This window comes from Plutella xylostella, chromosome 2 (genome assembly GCF_932276165.1).
Source record: "Plutella xylostella chromosome 2, ilPluXylo3.1, whole genome shotgun sequence".
Lineage (NCBI taxonomy): Eukaryota > Metazoa > Arthropoda > Insecta > Lepidoptera > Plutellidae > Plutella > Plutella xylostella.
The window spans coordinates 5,832,752-5,854,643 of record NC_063982.1 but is presented as its reverse complement, the minus strand read 5'-3'; the positions used below and the strand labels follow the sequence as shown (position 1 = coordinate 5,854,643).

The following is a 21,892-nucleotide window of genomic DNA, read 5'->3' as shown; positions in this document are numbered from 1 at the left end:
AGGAGGCGGGTTAACAGCTGATCGGTACATCACCGACATTCTACTCGGTCATGTTGTGCCCTATGCAGAATTTGTCGGTGAAGACTTCGTGCTAATGCACGACAATGCCCGCTGCCACACGGCACGAGTCAGTCGGCAGTTTCTGAGAGAGAAGGAATTGCGCACGATGGACTGGCCTGCGCTCAGTCCTGACCTGAATCCCATCGAACACTTATGGGACGAGCTCAAAAGAAGAGTTCGGGCCAGGAATCCAGTCCCTGCAAGCGTGGACGAGCTGAAGACAGCTTTATTAGAGGAGTGGGACGGCATTCCTCAGGAAACTGTCAAAAAGTTGATAAGGTCTATGAGAAACAGGCTGCAGGCTGTAATTAGGGCAAGAGGGGGCAATACAAAGTATTGATTTAAATAAATAAATTTTTATCTTAACATTTTTTGTTTAATTTGTATAATACGATACCCATACCCTTTTTTCCTAAATTCCCGTTTTTCCTACAATTGCGTTCAGACATCATTTATTTCAAAAATGATGAATGGATTTCAATAATAATGATATCAAATTAAAGCTGACATCTTAAGCTTTTAAATGACATATCATTTTTATTATTTCTATTCATAATTTTACTTGTATTAATGTATGTTTGCGCCGTCAAGGCTTGAGTCGATTTGGTTGCTCGCGAGTGTAGTACTCGTTATTCTATGGTAATAATTAAGCCAACTCACCCTTAATAAGTTTAACAGCGAACTCATACGGCGTGAAGGGGCGCAGATCATCCAACATGCAGTTGAGGTCGGTGGCGTTGTAGAACCTTGTCTTACCAGCGCCGGCCCAGCGCACCACGTAGCGGCGGCCGTCTGTCGCCGTCTGTGGGAGCGACAAGGTTGTAAATGTAAAGATTTTTCCTAATTGAACAATGAACATTCTTTATATTATATTAATGAATCTACATTCCTTTTTAAAATGTAAATTGTACACTGCACCCAATCTTAATATCTTATTCCCTCCATCCAAAGGTTGTCTGGTAGAGATTGATTTTAGTGATTTGCCTTTTGTACCTTAATTAATTTACAACTAGTTAATTTTAGTATTCTATTTATGTGCACAAATAAAGTGTAACCCCCTTATTCATAAAAAAGTTACTGAACGGATTAACTATTGAACTGTTCTGTCCCTCTCTGACAGAGAACAATTTGTTCTTTGACAGAGAGTGACAAAACAGTTCAATAGCTAATCCGTTCAGTAACTTTTTTATGAATAAGGGGGTAAGTATTCTATTTATCTATTTATATCAGCCAAGATCTTGTTTGTACATTTAATAGGCATAATTTGTCTTATGATCTATAGTGTACTTAATAAGTTTAGGAAATTTTGATAGCTTACCTGTCCTTTAGGTAAAGTTGGATCGGTCCAGTAGACCACTGCAGTCGTTCCGCTCAACATTATAACCTGAAAAAAAAACAGAATTTATTAATTAATTAAAATTTATCCTTATAACAAATGAAAAAAAAAAACGCTGACCATTTTTCTTCTTATAAGTACAGGATAGAACTTATAATTGAATCTTTGATATTTTCCATCTTCTTCTTCATCTTACCGAAGCTGTTACCTGTAACCATTCTACAACAGCCCTAACTTTATCCTAGTGCTTTATTTTGTTGATAAAATAGTTCGCTTTTGCTTTGCCCCCCCTTTACCCCTTCGTCATCGTCCTCTTCCATCTCGTTGTCACGCTTGTCCCCCCCTGTCCCCCCGCCCCCCCTCACCTTGACCCCCAGCGGCGGGATCAGCGCGGGCGGCTCCTCCTCCTCCTCCTCGTCCAGCTCATCATCAGGCTCGTCGTCCCCCTCCCCCGCGGCGGCGGGGAGCGTCCTGACTGTCGCGTAGACGGGGGGTCCCAGGCCGAGTTTGTTGGATGCTCGGAGGGAGATTACGTATTCGGAGTCCGGTTCTGGGGGAGAGAAAAGGGTGATTTAAGTACAAAAATGATAATTTAATAGTGAGATAAGGTGGTTTCCGAAAGTGGTGGTTTCCGAAGGTGGAAACAAGAGCGTGTAGCGTTATTTATGTTCTAGACATAAATACCTACCTAATATAAATTTAATTTAGTAAGACAGTAGTAGTTACGTACCTAAATAAAACATTTATTTAGTTACATATTCGATATGTAGGGTAACGTAACGTACCTAGGGACATTTTCGACTACCCCAACTTTGAATGAAGCTATCGCAGCGTACAACTAAGATATTAATGTGAAATTTTCTTTGTTCGGTAGGATATATAATCTATTATCACTAGTATTTGTGCTAAAGCTTTAGTGTGGTCAGATTTTATTAAATTAAGATAAAAGTAAAAATGCTTGTTTTGACCCAAGGTACGTTACACGTTTGTACCTTGGGACACTGGTTCCTATAGCTTTGTACTATGGAAAATGCAAACTTCTAAATAACGCCTTATATCTCTGTTCTTATTGATTTACTGCATCTCTCTTCTGTCTAGTTTCACTCTGGCATTAATAAGAACAGAGATATAAGGCGTTATTTAGATGTTTGCATTTTCCATAGTACAAAGCCATAGGAAACAGTGTCCCAAGGTACAAATTTAATCGTGTCCCAAGGTACAAAAAAGCAATTTTTAACCAACATTTCAATATCTTTATTTTTAATTTAGGAATCTTTCAGATAATTGCCATGTCATAAAATTAAATAACTGAAAAGTTATACGTGACATCCATGTCTTTATTTTGAGCATGCCTCAATGAGATAAAGCAACACAAAAAACTATACAAAAGCTACTTTTGACTCCAAAAAACTTCATGTTGTCTTCACCACACACTCGATGCTGGTATGATCACGAGACTCACTAGTTTTGCCAAGCGAGTAAAATACTATGCCTAGGGTAGAATTTTAATGTGTTTATTTAGCCGGTTTTTAAAATACAATCAATGTCCCGAGGTACAAGCGTCCCAAGGTACGTTACGTTACCCTACTAACTTATCGATACTAACTATCGACGTTTCGATAAACGCTTAAAATCGACACTAACTACAACACTGGCCCTTTTGTTTTGGAACCTGCCTAGTTGCGTATCCCCTCTCGATCCTCCGGCTCGCCTGCCCCGCCATCAGCGGTCGGCGGCCAGCGCTCCTTCCATTCCACCTCAGACCGCGGGACGCCGAGTGCGTGTCTCTCTAACCAGCGCGCATTTCCACTTTGCTCCGCTCTGAACGGACGTCTTATCGCTGCATAATATATAATAACTTATGTTAGTTATTCATTCTTAAAGTCTAAATTCAGTGTGTGAATCTTCCCCACTTTCGGGTGAGTTGTGAACAGATTTGTCTAGCTTTCTTACGTATTAAATTGTGTTTTAAATGTGTTAATTTCATAGATTTGTATAACTTAGCTTCCATTTTATTTTATTCGCTGCTTACGCCGCTTACGAGTTAGCAAATAGCTAACGCAACTACTTACTAACTGCGCACTTATAGCAGCCAAGATGGCGGACATGCAATTACGCATTATCATTTAGACATTCCATCATCATCAGCTTTTATATTTCTTTTATTTTAATTACGCTAGCTTGCCTAAATGCATTAACGTAGTTTTATTCCAAATTATGCTGCAGCTAGTGTACCGCTTTCGGCCTTTCCTTATAATTACTATTTCTTATTTAATTAATGTTAGGTATTCCGTTCTGGTTTCCACTGCCGCCTCAATCAAGCTAGATTAGGCACTCTGCTGTAGGTCTTGATGACGGTATGTGGAACCTAGATGATAACTGTGTACTGATGCGTTGGATTTCTATCTATTCCAGGGTCCACGGTACGGTTTACCGACTGCACGGAACTTCTACCTACTTCTACGGCTCGCCCGCTACGTGCTGGTTCGGCAACCCCCTACCTCCGTGTTGCTGACCACGCCGCGCAGCCGAGCTACACGCCACGCGCACGCAACGTCCACGTGTCCTGCCTATCTATCTACCTGGGCACTGGAGAAGAGGACTTCCACGCCGGTCGCGTTATCGGGATTCCACGCCGATACTCTTCGACTCAGGGGAGTCCCTATCCGTGCCAACTGAAAATTGACTGATCGTGTAGTGTAGGCCTAACCCACGTTGACCTTTAAATAAATTTGTGTCAAGCTGAACCCTGGCTCTCATTTCTACCTCTCCGTTAGCTAGCCATTATCATAAGCGCGACAAGCGTTAGACCTATCTAAGAGCTATCTTTTTCACGACAGAAAATTTGATAACTTATTATGTTATGTAGGGAGGTAGGTTACCTTTTTAACTTTGTCTACCTCCGGAATGCAGATTATTACCCCCAAATTCATAGACATTCCGTCAAAAATTTATCGCTTCTAGTAAACTGAAAGTTCTTGCTATGAATATCGGGGGTTAGCATATTATAGTCTGAAGTTCGTATTAGTCCATATTTAAGTCAGAGCTCCAGCCAGATAGGGGGCGACTGCTCGTCGGGCACGCCGCGCCCCAAACACACAGGGGGCGGCAACTACAACAGTACTCACGCAGGTCGCGGATGACGTGCGAGTGGCTGGCGGGCGGCAGGGAGCGGGACTGCTCGTCGGGCACGCCGCGCCCCCAGCCCAGCGCCAGCCCGAGCGCGCCCCCGCCGCTCAGCGCCCCCCACCACACGGAGATCCAGTCGCGGCCTGCGCGCGCTTTGAATAGAGAAAATAATGGTTAGTAATTCAATGTACAGAACAAAGTCTCGTCAGTTGTAAATTTGAGAGAATTGTGGGTTAAAACTCTGGCATTCTCGTCAGTCTTTCGAGAGCCAGTGGGTTCAAATCATGACATTAAATCTGGGAATAAAACAAAACCTGACAAGTGTCATGGTTTTTGGCTCCTGACTGTACGAATGAATTATTAAATTTTATATTATAGGAGTAAGGTACAATTTTACCGAACCACGTGCTCTTACAGTGAAAGAAAACATCATGAGGAAACCTGACTCTTCTAGATTCTAGATGTGTAAAGGCCTAAGTGCATTTATAGTTATTCAAAAAAACGACCATACGACACGCAACTTATTATGCGTATGCCACACTATTGGCGTTTGTTCTGCGCTCAACAGCCAACTATAGCCAGTTTTATCCTTTATACAGTATACTATACTCACTGGTGAGCGGCGGCGGCGGCGGCGGCACGGAGGGCTGCGACAGGTCGCGCCGCGTCGCCGCCGACACCCACTCGCTGAAGGGACCGGAGCCGTTCACGTTTATAGCGCAGACTCGGATCTGGAAGGAAGTGGAAGTAGTGTTTGTTAGTGTCGTAAGTCACTTGGGTAGTAACAGTTAAAAGGTAGTCACAAAGAACGAGGTCCTAAGCAAAAAGTCTCTTGGGTAGTAAACCAGTTCCCGTAGTAAAACAAACAAAGAACGAGGACTAAGCTGATCAGAGGTGGAAGAATGGGTGAAAAATTTATCAGTGTAAATAAAAATGACCAAGGAAAAAAAGATGGCGTCTACTCCATTAAAAGTTTTCTAGTAATCCCATTTAAAGCGCTACGTACAATCGCTGCTTAAAACTTGCGACATGCTTGCGACACCATGTAGCGATCACTATTACGGAAAGATAACGGTCAAAGGAACGTGCAACCAAACCATACCGATGTAGAAACACCGCTTTTAGCGCCATCTAGTGGTCACTGTAATCCAACTTACCTGATAATTCGTATCTCTCTCCAACCCTCTCAGCTCCGCTCGCCTCGCATCAGCAGGGGTGGTCAAGGTCTCGGCGCGCTTGCGGCCGGGGGCGGGGGACGCGGGGGGCGCGGGGCGGTAGCGCAGCTTGTACCCGGTGAGAGGGCCGCGGTGCGAGCGGGGAGGGGGGGCCTCCCAGGATACTAGGATGGACTGGAATGGGAAATGTTTATAGTTCTTAGTAAGGAAATGTTTAGAAGAAAGAAAGATACTTTTATTTGTAATATTTGTACAATAAAGAGTTCAATAATAATAATAATAATATTTTTTATAATAATAATAATAATAAAGAAACGTTTATTTGACACATAGAAAGCAACAACAACAAAAATAAAAACAAAATACAAAACAAAACATAACACAACGGGTTGCTGTTGTCCAGAGTGTCAAAAAGGCACTAGCTCAGCATATGGTGTGGATAATAAGGCCACAGCACTGTTTTTCAGCTGATTTCAGCAGCCATCGAAAACATTGTTAGGTTAGGTTAGTCCAAATGTAATATGCGAATAGGACGCAATAGTACATTGTTACCCAAGGGATGAAACCCACTTATTTAGTACTTGAGGCGGAGTTTGGCGCCTCAGTAAGTATTTCTCTGGAACCAAACCCACCAAAAAATTCAAGGACTAAGCAAAGCCTATAGGGTTACACAAAAAGATAGAGAATAAAAAGGCTTCCGTAGGGAACAGCATAGGGTACAAGACTATAGTTATAATAACATAAAAGCGTGAGTGTGTGTCCTACCGTGGCGCCGGTGGCGGCGGCGGTGACGTTGAGCGGCGCGGCGGCGGGCACGTCACTCGGAGTGTGCACTATCACCTGCGAACACAACACCACATCACATTACATTCTTTAATAATAGCTTTCAATTTAATAAAACGTTTTCATATCACGACTGCCTTACTATCACTACAGCAGACGCCATTATACGACAACCCTTACCCGATGATTTATTAATAAAGAATAATGAATTTGACATCTACAGTGACTACTCATGTAGTGAAAACCCACTCTGGCACATATTGCTGATAAACATTACAGTTGTTAATGTATAGGCTTTGTAACCGTGGTGACAAGATTATCCATTCAGCTTAGCGCTCGCAGCTAACTTACAAGTCACAAAATTCGATACGTCACTCGAGGGCCTCCAGACTACTTTAGTGATATCAGTATTCTGATGTCGTTAAGTCTAGCTTCGGGCAGCTTGAAAGCATCTGATAGTCGGGTTGCCCACTTACCCGACAACTCTCTCAGAACAAGATAGCTTTTTGTTGCGGTCCACTAAGCCGCACTAGGCCTAAAACCCTTCTTTCGCTGTAAGGAGACCTGTGCCCAGCAGTGGGGACGTGATGGGTCGTCATGTGGGTGCTGATGATGGAGAGCATACCTCACTGCTGAAGGCCCCGTCGGGCTCCCCCACCCTCACGGCGTAGCTGGCGGCGGCGCGCAGGCCGGCCAGCGTGGCGGGTGGGGCGGGGACCCACTGGTACTGCTCGCGGCCGCTGTCCAACTGGAGGGGGGATTGAGGTTACTTGTGATGGTACTGGTGATTAAGCTCTTAATCGACGAACATGAATTGACAGGCAATCGGCACGTTTAATACAAAGAGGTAGCCGTGGTAAGCGCAGCGCTCCGAAGCTGCCTAAAACCAAACTGTAGCTCTAACCACTACTTTGTCTCGTTGTATTTCGTTCCTTCTTCGAATTACAGAGTGACCCTCGAGGTCTACCTAAGCTACGAGTATGTAGACAGAAATACGGTTTGGTGACGCTCGATAAATTGCTTCATGGTAACGATAGATTAATCATCTTTGATGTCTCTACTCATTAAGAAATATTGCTAAAGTCACGTCGCTTAACGATGTTATATAGATTTACAGGGAGGTAGTAAGTATCTAAATCTGCTCAAACGATCTTGAATATTATTGTAACAATTAGTTATTGACTACATATTCGATAAGTCAGTGCCATATGAACCTTTTTATGCTGGCTTACCACAGGAGACCATTTAAAACGAAGCTTCAATAAACCATATTATATGATAAATACAGTACATTTATAACCCATTGTCTTGCTATACCTCTTTATAATGCAGATGGTAGGTCTCGGCGCCGGGCGTGGGAAGCCAGTCCACACGTATAGAGTGGGGGCCCAGCGGCTCCGCCGACAGCCCGTGCGGCGCCGCCTGCGACGCCTCCTCCGGCTGGGTTTGGACTTCTATTGTCTGTGGAGAGGGAAAGGGATGTGAGATGAGAGAGGCTGAATATTTGAAAAGAATGCTTTGTTTTCTGCTTGTACCTACTAAACATTTATAATTTCTTTAACAACTTACCTTCTTATTCATAAAAAAGTTACAGAACGTTTTAGCTGTTGAAGTGTTTTGTCGCTCTCTGTCAAAGAACAAATTCTTAGTTCACAGAGAGGGACTAAACAGTTTAATAGCTAAAACGAATAAGTGGGCTAGAATATTTGCGATACAAGTGGTATAGGGCCGTTTGTGATACATCAGTCAAGAAGGCTCCTTTTGTGCAGCGCAGCCTTTGCACTATGTTCGCTTGTAGTACAGTCTGGGCAAAGACCCCTAACCCCTTCCAGAGTAACAATGCTATTTGAGAATGTGCTGGTTTCTTCGCCACAGTAGAGGCGGGCGACACGGGTGGCTACTCACGGCGGAGGCGGGTGACACGGCGCGCGCGCCGGCGGCCAGCACCGTGAACTGGTAGCTGGTGCGGGGCTGCAGCGGCGCTATGTTCATCTCTCGCTTGGAAGCTGGGCCTTCTACTGTGCGCTCCCTGGGGAGAATGAAGGGGGGGTTAGTAAGGGGTTTTCGAGAGTTTGATATTATTGATTTTATAAATTCGATCCTGCTACATAATAACGAAGGAAGTAATTCGTAAGTGGCGCGTTCTATTTCTAATAATGTACACTATGCGTTTGTATATTTATAATCTTTGTATCTTCTGTTCTTGTGTATGTACCAATAAAGAATGTCTATCTATCTACGCTAGCAACAACTACGATTTAGTTTTTTTATTATCATGCAATGTGAGATTATAAAAACCAATATAAAATCTATATTTTCTGTAAATATTGTATTTTAGAATGGAAAATGTTAACATAAGTTATCTGAATCTTGATTTTAAATACACAATACATAAAATGGTTCAACTCACCTCTCGCTCCCCTTAACCCGATACACCACAACATATCCCGTGACATTCTCCCCTCCCTCCACTGTCGGCTGGTCCCAGCTCAAGGTCACGAAGCGATGCTTCACAATCACAGCCCTTAGCCCCGTCGGGGCAGGGACCAGGCTGTCGTTGCGAGCCCGAAGCAAGTCCAGATCCAGTCCTTGAGCCGCGTGAAATGAGTCAGGTTTGTCATTATCTTCGTAATCATAGGTTTCAGGATGTGGGGTATAGGCGAAGGCGATTTCGTCGCTGTCTGAGTCAGGGTATAAGGTTGAGTCTAGAGTGTCATAGTCGGGTAGGAAGTGTGGGTTGTGTTCGGTGGTTAAGTGGTTGGAGTCAATGAGGGAGTTGAAGAAGGATTTCGAGTTGATGCTCTGGTTGGGATCGGGTCTTTTGGTCGTGTTTGTGTCTGAAAGGGAAGAGGGAGAAAACAAAACTGAATAAACATAAAAAAACAAAAGAAGGTAAAACAGAAATGAATAAAAATAAAAGTTATAACACAAAAAATATTTAAAACCCAATTAAAATAAATAAATCCATAAAAAAAGTGTTATCTGTAACAAGTTTTTACACAGGGATTATTGACTTTTACACTTTTACACAGTGAATTTCAGAGAATTTAAATCTATGATTGCAAAAAGCGCACTAATTATAGAATCAGACAAAGCATACGCTGAATGGCCACAGAGTTTTCCTGTCTTGGTCTGCAATACAAGTGCGATTGTTTTCCGTTCAAGCAATCAAAAGTAAATAAAATCTTCAGCTACAAAAATTCACATCCTCAAACAGCACACTCAGGTAGATGAGTGTATCACTGGAACATGCCCGCGTCCACACTAGATCCACGTCGACACACAGCGCACTCACCCTCGCTCGGGAGCACTCTAAGACGCAGCGCGGCCTGGGCCTCGCCGTGTGCTGTGTGCGCCACGCACTGGAACATGCCCGCGTCCACACTAGATCCACGTCGACACACAGCGCACTCACCCTCGCTCGGGAGCACTCTCAGACGCAGCGCGGCCTGGGCCTCGCCGTGTGCTGTGTGCGCCACGCACTGGAACATGCCCGCGTCCACGCCCAGCACGCCCGATATGCGCAGCGACGAGCTGAAACAGAGATGTCGATAATTTATCAAAAAATTACACTAATTATTATAAAAAGGTCGGTTAAAATAATACTTTATCAAGGAAACTCTCAATAACGTCGCTCGTCTTACAAAATATGCGTTATAATGATATGACTTTAAATAGTTTTATTCAAAGCTAAAGACCGAAAGACATAATTATAGAAAAACATGGGTCAGAAATCGATCATTGTACGTATTTGAGATAATATAAAAAATAAAAATAAAAAAACGCCATAAATACGGCGCTGTGATGGCCGCAAAAGACTGTTGATTCGGACCTACATTCGACAAGACATTCAATACTCACTGGTCCAAAAGCGCAATATCATGATTATTCGGCGTAATGGGCTCCCCATCCTTCAGCCAACGTATGACGGGGGGCGGGCGGGCGCGCGCGTCGCAATGTGCGAATCACTTATCTATGCTTTCAATCGCTTGTTCTACGTATTTACTGTAGATTGGGACTCCCCTACATTTGGTCCTTCGAGCTGGATATGAACCGGCGACTTATGAATTATTCTAAGTTTTTACTCATCTAATACTCAATAAAGGCACTACTCACTGATCCAACAGCGCGATATCATGGTTATTCGGCGTAATAGGCTCTCCATCCTTCAGCCAGCGTATGACGGGGGGCGGGCGGGCGCGCGCGTCACAGCGGAGTGTGACGTCACCGCGCGTACGGGCCTGCACTAGCGGGCCGTCGGGGAGGGACACGCGGGGGACCGTCTGCGGGGAGAGGGGTGGGTTAGGAGTAGTCATAAACATAATGTGTGGCAGAAATAAGTACATAAGTACAGAGCATTTCAATCAGAGGAGTTCAAAAAGGGAAAGACACTCAGGATTGTTTAGCAGGGTGTCCACTCAGAATGCTCCAAAAAATTCCCTGACTTTTCCCTGACTTTCCCTGACCGTTTCAGAAAATTTCCCTGACCAAAGATCAAAATATAAACCTAATTTAAGTAATTTGAAGACAAAATCTTGATTTTAAAGTTTTGCGTTCATTGGTTAGACACTTATTAAAACTTGATTGCGTAAAATATGTATACAGGGCCGCAGGGTCGGCAAAAATCGTATATTAAGAGGGAAGTATAGTACTTAACACACACTAACGTTCTTCAACTTTTAAATATTATCGAATCTCCATGATTTTTTAGGATATTTAAGACACAATAAATTACTAAGACGACCGAATGGCGTAGTGGTTAGTGACCCTGACTACTGAGCAGAAGGTCCCGGGTTCGATTCCCGGCTGGGGCAGATGTTTGTTTAAACACAGATATTTGTTCTCGGGTCTTGGATGTGCCCGTAAAATGGCAATAGGCCCGCCCCCTATCACATTGGGACTAACATAACAATCTGGCGAAAAGTGGGTGCAGCAATGCACCTCTGCCTACCCCGCATAGTTTTTTTTTCTCTAAATTTGCTATAGATTAAACTTATAGGCACCTCAAGCAACGCAATTTTTGTGATCGCGCCGTTAAACAAAAACAATGTTTTTTTAAAGCGAAACCTACAACTCTAGAATATATTATTCTGAAGCGATTGACATCAAAATCAAAAAGATTTGTTAATATTTACTTGGTGAATAACGATTTCTCCCGAAATTTTATCAAGGAAAGTACCTATGTCAGTCACGAGCTGCATTTATCTCTATACTTAGCACCCGGGCCCTGGGGCATGAGTACACAAACGATAGCAAATGTTTTACTAAATACCTATTTCTCGAGGTTTCCTCTTAGGCCTTAGGTCATTCTAAACAACTTTTTTGTGCGAATATTGAAAATTTCCGCAAAAAATATGCATCCGCCTTGCAGCAAGTTGCTATACTGCCTAGTTTAATAGTCTGACCAAAATTAGACTGATTACCATCGAAGTAGAAATTGAAACTGAAATAGAAATTGAAACAGAACAATTTTTTTTGTATGGCTCTCTCCTGCCTGACAAAGTTGTTAGTTGTGTAAGTATTTTTAATGAAATTTGATTAAACATGCAGTACATACAAAAAATAATAAAGTTTGTTTTGCTCTGCTAAATTAGTAAAAAAAATATATTATTGATTAATAGATGCCGCACGGAGGCAGCGTATGCGGTCTCGCTGACGTATATAATAATATTATTAGCGATTTGAGAACCTCCTCCTTTTTTCAAAGTCAGTTAATGAGCGCGGTTGCAGCGCGTCTGCACTAACAAAACGTTATTTTTTATCACAAACTTCTAAAAGTCTTTAAACTAAATTTGTTTTGATTGGTGAGATGAGTCACCCTCTTTTGCATCAATCTGTATATGTCGCAGGCATCTGGTTTAATCTCCTGTTTGATTGAACCGCTAGCCCGTTCTTTTAGTGTCAGCTGTTCGCTGTTAGACGCCATATTTGTTTTATTTACCACCTGACTGATTTTAAGTCCGCTAACTAGTTGGACGTTTTATGACGCTTGTACAATCAACGTTCGGCCTAGTCATACAACTGAGTAGCGTCATCCAATGAACGGGCTGGCGGTTCAATCAAACAGGAGATTAAACCAGATGCCTGCGACATATATACGAGCCATAATTTTACCAGCTGAGTCTTGGATCTATCTAATCTTTTGGAATTCCTACAATTTTTTTTCATCTGTCATATTTTATTAATTCACGTAGATTTAAAAAACTTAATCGTTTAATTATTATATAATATTTAGCATCACTCAAAAATATTCCAAAACTAAACGAGATTTTATTTCATGACTTATGTATTTCACGTAAAAAATAAGTATTACTAGTAAAGGAAAGTACTAAAAATTATGCTAGAAAAAGGTAATTTTTCCCTGACTTTCCAGGTGGCCCATCAATTTCACTGACTTTCCCTGACCACCTAAAGCTTCCCTGACTTTTCCCTGACTTTCCCTGACTTTCCAGATAGTGGACACCCTGTTTAGGTTTGTGGTGATGACACAATTTAAAACCTTGTGGTCAAATTACAGAATACTTTCATAGGTAGACCATACTGTAAGTATCCCAGTCAGATTTCGCGCTAGACGTGCCGTGCCAGTTGATTAACTGGCCTATAATATATGTAGTATAGTATGTATATCATACAGCTTACATACATAAAGGGTATATTTTCTAGAATATCGATGACAAAGAATACACTACAGATTTATTTATTTACAGATAAATGTCGAGTTGCAGAAAGGGACTTTAAGCTAATGTCGACATTAAATCTGTCTGTCTCTTTCTGTCCGTATACTGTCAAAGCAAGGCAACAATACATTTAATGCCGACATTAACTTAAAGATCCTTTCTGCAACTCAGTGAAAGTCAATCTGATGTCAGTTTCTAACTAAAGCACAGTCGCTAAGAACAGCAAAAAACGGTCATTGCCCTTCATATATTTGTCTCTGCAGAGGCGGGAGTCCAGGTCACTGCCACCTGTCTCCATGCAGCCACTCACCCGCACTTCCAGCTGCGTGGTGACGTCGGCGGAGTCCAGCCGGGACAGCGCGCGGCACGTGTAGGCGCCGGCGTCGAGCGCGCGCGCCGCCTGCACGCGCAGGGACCCCGAGCCCACCAGGTAGAAGCGCGAGTCCAGGTCACTGGCAACATATTGCACAGTTAGAAGCTTAGAATAACATTTAGAAATTTTAAAATACCAATAAAACATTGCCTCTCTACCAGCGATTCAGAAAATAAGGCTACCAAGTCTTTTCAAGGTCCTTCGAGCCGGATATATGACGCTGAAACACTGAATTTTTAAAAGTCTAAGGTAACAGAAAATATGAGTAAGTCATCCAGGTAAACCATCTTCTAAGTGGTTGAATATGATATTGTTACAGTACTTTATTCATGTAACTACAAGTTGGTGTTACCTTTCTATGCAGAGTTACTAATGATAGTATTTAAATCAAATCATAAATGAATACTAAGAAATGTCCAGACTTTCTTGACGATAGTAGTAAATCTGATGTTAAGCAACAGTGGAATCCAATGTAACGTAATATCACAAACCTGAGATCAATGGCAGCTCCGTTGTTCAGCCAGATCATCTCCGGCTTCGGGTTCCCGATGGCCGCACAGTCGAATGTCACGGATGCTCCTGAAAATGAAAATGAAAAGAAGGTGATTTTTGAAAATTATATTTCATTATTACTACTACTACTTACGACCGAAATACATACAACCCACAGTTTATCTCTTCTGTTTCCATCAACACGATAAGAGGAGACTGTAATTCAATCAACTTACAGCGAATTATTGAGGGTATTGCAAAAGTGGTACAGTAAGCCGAAATGGGGCGACTCTGGGGGGTCATTTCGAACAAATTTTGTTCTATACAAAAATCGCGTTTTTTTTGTCATGTGACTTGATTATACACAAAAGACAAACCTTCAATGACGGTCATGGGTTGCGGCGTGGCGATGAACCGCGGCGGAGACTCGCCCGCCGCCTCCGCCGACACCAGCAGCTCGATCGGCTCACTCGTGCTGAAATATCCAATTATAAAAATGAAGAAATATTTATTTTACACACAGACAGCAACAGCAATAAATACAGAAAAGAAATCAATACAAAAAATACAGACAATAATAGGTACATTTTACTTTTAGTCTTCAAATGAGTAAAAAGTTGTATAGTCTGGTTAGGGTTTCTAGAAGCTTTTATCCATTGTTACCTGGCGATGCACAGGTAAAAGACGTTAAGCCCTAATTTCACCATACTCGGTTAGATCATAACCAGAGATTAGTGAATTTTATACCTCATTAAGTCCACCTTTTGTACACTTATATTTCATATTTGTGCAATAAAGTATCAAATAATAATAATAATAATAATATACTTCATGAACCAATCACTGGTTCTAATCTAACATGGTATAGCGTAATTCGAATTAGAAGCTTCCAGAGTCTCCTCAACCGACACCGTGAGGTGTGGGGATTGGGGATGCTAAATTTGGTGCCGCCGGGAAAGGTTGAGTGCGGGAAGGTATTGTATGTTTGGTCCTCGTACGTAAGACTATTATTATTATTACAAAGAATCAGTCCAGCTACTTACACGCTCTGATCACCGGGCGCGTCCTGGAGCGCGACGCGGCACGCGTAGTGCGCGGCGTCGTGCGCGCGCGCCGGGTCCAGCTCCAGCGCGCCCGAGCCCGACAGCGTCACGCGCGCGCCTTCCAGACGGACTGGGGAGCCGTTCTTTAGCCAGGTCACCTGTAGGGAGAATTATGGAGTTTTTTTAGTGACATTATATCACGACTCTTTCCATTTATCCACTTTATTATCTACCAGTGAAAATTCTCAATGACTCTCTGTTATTTATTTAAATATTTATTAGTCAATATTGTAATAGTCGCTTGTTTTCCGAATAAAATAAATTATAAGTTAGAATACTGAGAAACATTCACTATGGGACCAACACACGACAACTATAAAACGACACTATAAAAATAGTAGTTGCTAGATCAGGAAAGCCGATAACAGAGTGTTGTAGCGGTTTATGAGAGTGGCCTCTACCCAGTATCAGATTACTCAAGACTGATGATGATGTACCTATTGATGATTTGAGTTCTTCGTAAGAGGATATCTTGATAATCATCGGGAAAAACTTAATTCAGTGTGGAAAGAAAATACCAAAAAAACTAAGCTCCAAACTTTACCCAAACCAGTAAAAGTCACACTCACATTGACATGCTGAGTAGGCGGCGTGGCGACACGGGAGGAACCATACACCCGTCTGTCTGGCGGGCCGGCGTCTACACGGACCGCGACGCGGGGATGCGACCGTATCGCACACGGCAGCAGCACCGGACTGCCCACTGTGGCCAGGATACTGCGCGGGCCAGGCAGGATCGTTGGCAACTCTGGAAGACAACAGGACAACGTGGTAAAAGGATAACCAAGGTTTTAATTATTGCAAAATCTTGTATTGATGACCAGCGAGGTTAACGAGTTCTCGGATGGAGACAAAGAGGCAAGCGTGGTAGCCCTCCAGCCGGCTTAACCGACGATCTAAAACAAGTAGCACGTCTAGATGAAGAAAGCTTCTGCAGTGGAATCTTCTGGCCGATAATGAATAGCGATTAATAGAAAACTCTGGGTTCTGATTATGGGAACCGCTTTAACAAACAGTAACACATACCTGACAACAGCACCAGTGCAGTCCGGGACACGATGGTGCCCACGCCGTCCGCGCTGGCCACGCACTGGTAGTGGCCGGCCAGCCGCGCCGACATGTTCTCTAGCAGGAGGGAGCCGTTCGTCAGCTGTTTCCTGGAAAAGACGAGAAGAAGGGGGTTGTGTTACATAACATCATCGGTGATGAGTTCATATTACTTTTAAAATAACATGATGCAAATGTTGTGCAAACTTTGTGTAAGCGGAGTAGGAAAGGAGTCTCTCCAGTGAAGTATCACTTGCACTTTATGTACGTCAGCAAATGACGCTATTATGCCTTTCGCCACGATATGCAGAAGATGAAAGCTTTTGGCAGTTACTAAATCTGTTTGCTTCAGAATTATTAATAATGTTATGGTCCCTGCTTGGAATAGACTTATTTCGTCGTGGACTATGTCATGCAGGCTAGTGATAATAATAAATTCTGTTAATTCAAGACGTTCTCAGCTTCTTAATTATAAAACATCAAAGCTCGTTCCACCCTTGTCCCGTAAAACTGTAAACATACTCACACACTTAGAAGCTTTGCTTAAATATTAGCGTGTACTAACCTATGAGCATCAGTACTGCTAAGCACATGATCCCGCTCGGGCGGCGCGTCACTTCTAAACCTCCAGTGCAGGCGCGGCCGCGCCGGGCCCGCCGCCGCGCACGCCAGCACGCCGCGCGCGCCCGCCGCCAGCACCGTGTCGGCTGGCTCGGATGTGAAGCGGAGGGTGGCGGGGCCGTCGCTGCCGCCTGCGAAGGAAGACATGTTATTGTTATGAGTTTGTTTGATGTGCTTAGGTCTGTGCTACTCTTGTACTTGTACCATGAAAAACGAAAGTTCGATCGGTCATGAATTCGTATGTTAAATGCAAGAAATAAGAGATATCGTTTTCGATATCGACACTTTTAAATATCGTTTTCGTGAAAAAAGAAAGTAATCGGTGCAGGCAAATTTGACAGTTCCAAAAGTGAAATTTAACAAAAAAGCAAATGTCACTTTTGGAACTGACAAATTTGCCTTACATTTTGACACTGACAGTTGACGATGTTGTTCTTTTTCCATATGTTTGTGTAGTTTCGAAAATAGAATCGAATCCTGTGATCGCTGCACTGTTTATGATAGTTGCCACGTATTTAAAAAAAGATATAATACTGTAAGTTCTTGAGTATAAAGTAACTGGTAATGTAAGTGAATATTTACATGTTCTGTCTACAAATTAATTATATTGTAGATATATTTCTATATATTACAGGCAAGAGAACCTTGACCTGACAAAACGATAAGAGTCAAGGGTAGGTCTATGTGATGGAAATTAGATAAGGGAATACCGCAGCTTCACTTTCATATCAAAGAAAATGTGAGAATGCTTAATGTAAAGATTTAAAAAGTATGAACATTATACTGAATTTTCGCTTATGAATATAAAGTCAAATAACAACGAACATACGTAGAAGGTCAGCTTCAATCAGACACAAACTCAGAAATGCCTTTTTGCAGTGGAAAAGTCTAATTGACCTAATTTGTGGAGCGCTTGGCCGCCCCTGCCACACGGATTGATAGAAATGCATGAATACGAGAAGCGACTTGAACACCCAAGTAACATTTCATTCGAGCTTAGGTTGTAAGAAATGCCTTTAGGTTTTATAAGGGTTGTGAAAAGGTTAATGCTTTGCTATCTGGTCATATTGAGTAATTGAGAATGATCAATAAGTCCTAAAACTAATTGTTTATTCGTACAACCTTGGAGCTGCTCATAAGAGTTTAAATTAACGTTATTTTAACATGTAAATCAAGAGCATATAGTTCTGGGATCTTGTAGTTGTCGTAGACTCCTGATTAAGTTCTAGAAAAGCTAGCATTATGCTAAAGTGAGAGCTCAAGGTTAAATTTTTAACCTTGATACAACTATAAAGTTATGGAATGTTGCAATCACTTATAAGTCGTTTTCAAAACCTATCTGGAACCTTTAGGCTGATGAGAGTTGTCTAGGCAAACAAATTAGGACTACGTGGTGAAAACCAAAAGCATTAAGTCACTGGCTATGAGCTAAAGGCATGATTGAAGTCCTTAAAGAATATTTTAAAGCTTTAGAGGCATCCTCAAAATATGTTTAATGCTTTTTAGTAATTTCCTAACGGCCGCCATATTTTTTCACTGAAATAAAAAAAAAACTTAGCAAAAAGATACATTTTAATTAAGTAGGGGAAAATTCAGTAGCGTGTGCTATACTATTCCAAATATATGTTTTTTTATATAGACAGTACTTTTATTTCTAATATAACTTTACACCAAACATTTTTTTTTCTATTTTTTTTATTTAAAATATCTTCGAATTTATTATTTACAAAAGGCCCGTCACGTATACAGAACTATTATTCAAAAGTACCACGATAAAGTGCTAGTCGCACAAGTTTTTCATATTTCCTGACTTCAGCCTAACTACTTACTATATTTTGTATTAATACAACACTTACAAGTTAGCCATTTTGAATCTTGGAAAGTGTCAGGTAATGGCGCCATATATTATAATTATTATAAAATCTTACACAGAAACATTTTAAATGAAACTTCTTATGGATTTTTTTTTTTATGGATTTAATTATCTGAAATAAATGAATTATTATTATTATTTAAAACCCGAGAGTCCTGGAAAAGTATTACAAATATCCATCAAATATGTTCCAAGTTATAGAAGAGTTACATCCAGGACTAATTTAGAACTTAAAAGCTGTCTTCCCAGGTTATGTTAACGTTAAGTTAAGGTTGTGCAGGTTGTATTTAGGTTCTGTGTAAGTAGTTCAAAAGGTTCTGGGTTTGAGCTATAGGTTTTGCTGTAGTTCTCAGAAAGGTTCTAAAACGTGGGCCCTTTTTGCACTCAGGAGGTTAATATAAGGTTAATATAAGGTTATCGAGACTTCTAAGTCTCACGAGCTGATTTCCATACAAAGGTTCTAGAACCTTTTCAAAACCTTTCTAAAACCAAAAATGTTACTTGGGCAGACACACACTGCTAACTGCTAAAGTTACGATTTTGCAACCGTGTTGGGTACACTCATAGGTAAATAAGTATTGTTTTAAAGCATTATTTCAAGTAAAATAACATATTAAATGGTTGATGTGTGCGATGCATCATCATCATCCACCCGTAATTCTCCACTTCTGGACATTAGCTGTACTACCACAAAAAACTTGAAACACTGTTTAACAAGTTATAATATTTATAACTAAATTTGACAGATTGTTACTGTTAAATACTGTCTAAGTTTTTGTGGTATGGCCCTAGGCGTGTTCCATAGAGCGTCACAACATTCGGTCCTCGGCCTTCCTCAACCAGCCACTACCGGCCACCTTTCTAAGGTCGGGGTGTGGGAAATAATAACTGCTTATTGAAATGTGACTTTTAGCTATTTTATTAGAAAAAAATTGGTACACATTCTGCAGTAATATTATAGTAACAACGTACATAAATGTTCTAAGCTTTATTTTGGCTCTCCAACGCTTTACGTTCGAAAACTAACAATCTAAACTAACAAATAATACTTACATATTTCCTGACTTTTACAATACATTTCTGCACCCCAAGTAGGTACCTAACCTACGAACCATTTGACATGTTAACAAAACCGAGCAATAAATGCAGCAACCGAAATTAATTCCGCACCCGACTAACCATCAACAAATCTATTATTTACAGATCACAACAAAAACTAACCGTCCTTTAGTACAACACTTTGTCCTATTGCACTGTTCTTAACACTACAGTGTTAAGGGTCTATTTCGAACTGCTTGTGGTGCATTTATGGTGGCGTTTACTGTACAAGGGAGCTTTTGTTAGTTATCCTATTCTTATCGGGCACATCTGCCGTTGCAACTCCTAACATTCCGCATCGTAATAATAACTATTAGTACGACTGTCTGTCTGTCTATCATGGATCATGGATATCTGCATATCTCAGAGGCTTCCAGTTTTCAAAAAGGAACTGATGCGGTTGTTATAGTCACATGTTGGAAGCTACATATTATTTTAAATGTTCAAATATTTATTTTATTTTATCAATTAATTATTTTTAATCAATCTATCAATTTCAATGTAAATTCAAATTATTTATTGCCAATTAATGTTATTTTAATAGTGTTTCAATGCAATTATACTTTTTTATAATTTAAATGTAAATTATTAAGGCTCTAATTTATACTTAATTTATATTTGATTTGTACTTTTTTTATAATTTAAATGTAAATTATTAAGGCTTTAACTTTAAAAATCTAATTTAATTATTACCTATAATGCATGCTGTATTCGCCTGTTACTACTGTATTTTTATTAAGCATGAATTTAATGTAATCTTTGTTGGCGAATCATATATAAATAAATAAATAAATAAATCATGTGACAATAGGTAACCCTACTAAGCACACATACAAAAACAAACCAAAAATATTGAAAAACATCCAATGAATATGGTAACAAATCTTCTAACCGAACTAATTAAAAATAAGAGCTGAGTGGTAGAGGTGCGGTGTTATTTATCGAGACAAGACGTTTCTTTTGCACTGAAACTCCATCTTGTTCGTGTATTGTTAATCTAAGTTAGTGACGCTAAAATTAACAATCAAATTTTAAGTTTTTATCTAAATTAAAGCTTTTAACCGACCAGCGTCCACCACGTCCGTGATTTATATCAGCGCGTGCGCATGCGGGTCGGCTTATACAGGGTGGAGCTTTATCAGTGAAGGCACAGAAAATACCTACCTTTTTACTTGTAGCTCCTATAGGTTGGCTGGTAGAAAATGCTTTTAGCATTAAGTCTCCTTTGTACACTTATATGTTATATTTGTGCAATAAAGTTCTAAATAAATAAATAAAATAATACAGGGTGTTCCGTAGATTCAAATTTACTATGAAGCATCTGTATTTTTTTTCGTATTTTCAAACTCGCCAACAGGAGTATCGGTAATAATATTACAGCCTGTATTGAGTAGCTTTAAATTTGGAGCTTAAAGTAAACTTATTGCACTGTAACAGTGATTGGCCTTTTGGTCGTGAATTGAAAAGTTTTATGAATGGACATTAAAATTAATGGTGGATCGTTTTAGACATACTTATATTTTATTGTGTATTAATCAGATGCGTTATTTATGGCTACCGTACACATTGGCATATTGCCGTTGGAGAGAGTTAGTTCATATAAAAACCTAGGGTGTATTGTGAACGAACAGGAGGACCACAGTGTTGAAGTCAGATGTCGCATCGAGCAAGCCAGGGCTGCGTTTATGAAAATGAGACACCTCCTTTGCAACCGAAATCTCAAACTCTCCACTAGGTGCCGCTTGGTACGGTGCTACATTTTTTCCATACTTCTGTACGGAGTAGAAGCTTGGACACTGACCAAGACCTTATGATTGATGGGATGTGATTAAAGTGAAGTGTAAGCTCAATTGGCGGCGCTAGTTGAGTATACACTTGACCTATAGAGGTACTAAATAAAGCAATAATTAAGTACTAAGTAGTAGCCCGAACCCTTTGGACTGATGATCTGCGGAAGGTAGCGGGAAGCCGCTGGATGCAGATGGCGGGTGACCGTTTGGGGTAGCGATCGTTAGGAGAGGCCTATGTCCAACAGTGGACTACGGAAGACTGAGAGAGAGAAGTAGTAGTGACTAGTAATGAAAAAAATAAAGGGCAAAGATCTCATTTTTCGTACACGACCGGG

The 21,892-nt window shown here is 41.0% G+C and overlaps 1 protein-coding gene and 1 long non-coding RNA gene across 2 annotated transcripts in view; one reads left to right on the top strand and one right to left on the bottom strand.

The window, feature by feature from the left end:
* Positions 1-21,892, bottom strand: part of LOC105392019 (neogenin) — a 135,112-nt gene that overhangs the window by 21,910 nt on the left and 91,310 nt on the right. The window contains exons 2-21 of the mRNA XM_048622425.1: positions 16,741-16,927; positions 16,155-16,285; positions 15,698-15,876; positions 15,069-15,226; positions 14,403-14,500; positions 14,025-14,112; positions 13,471-13,612; positions 10,600-10,766; positions 9,779-10,017; positions 8,894-9,320; positions 8,389-8,512; positions 7,801-7,944; positions 7,109-7,231; positions 6,466-6,540; positions 5,683-5,874; positions 5,139-5,256; positions 4,525-4,677; positions 1,762-1,946; positions 1,379-1,444; positions 721-862 (exon numbers count right to left, since the gene is read on the bottom strand). Of these exons, the coding sequence (XP_048478382.1) occupies positions 721-862; positions 1,379-1,444; positions 1,762-1,946; positions 4,525-4,677; positions 5,139-5,256; positions 5,683-5,874; positions 6,466-6,540; positions 7,109-7,231; positions 7,801-7,944; positions 8,389-8,512; positions 8,894-9,320; positions 9,779-10,017; positions 10,600-10,766; positions 13,471-13,612; positions 14,025-14,112; positions 14,403-14,500; positions 15,069-15,226; positions 15,698-15,876; positions 16,155-16,285; positions 16,741-16,927 (3,138 nt within the window). The remainder of the gene's footprint in view (positions 1-720; positions 863-1,378; positions 1,445-1,761; positions 1,947-4,524; positions 4,678-5,138; positions 5,257-5,682; positions 5,875-6,465; positions 6,541-7,108; positions 7,232-7,800; positions 7,945-8,388; positions 8,513-8,893; positions 9,321-9,778; positions 10,018-10,599; positions 10,767-13,470; positions 13,613-14,024; positions 14,113-14,402; positions 14,501-15,068; positions 15,227-15,697; positions 15,877-16,154; positions 16,286-16,740; positions 16,928-21,892) is intronic.
* Positions 2,990-4,143, top strand: LOC125489362. Its single transcript, XR_007266925.1, has 2 exons — positions 2,990-3,315; positions 3,812-4,143. It is a non-coding gene; the product is annotated as an uncharacterized LOC125489362 (long non-coding RNA).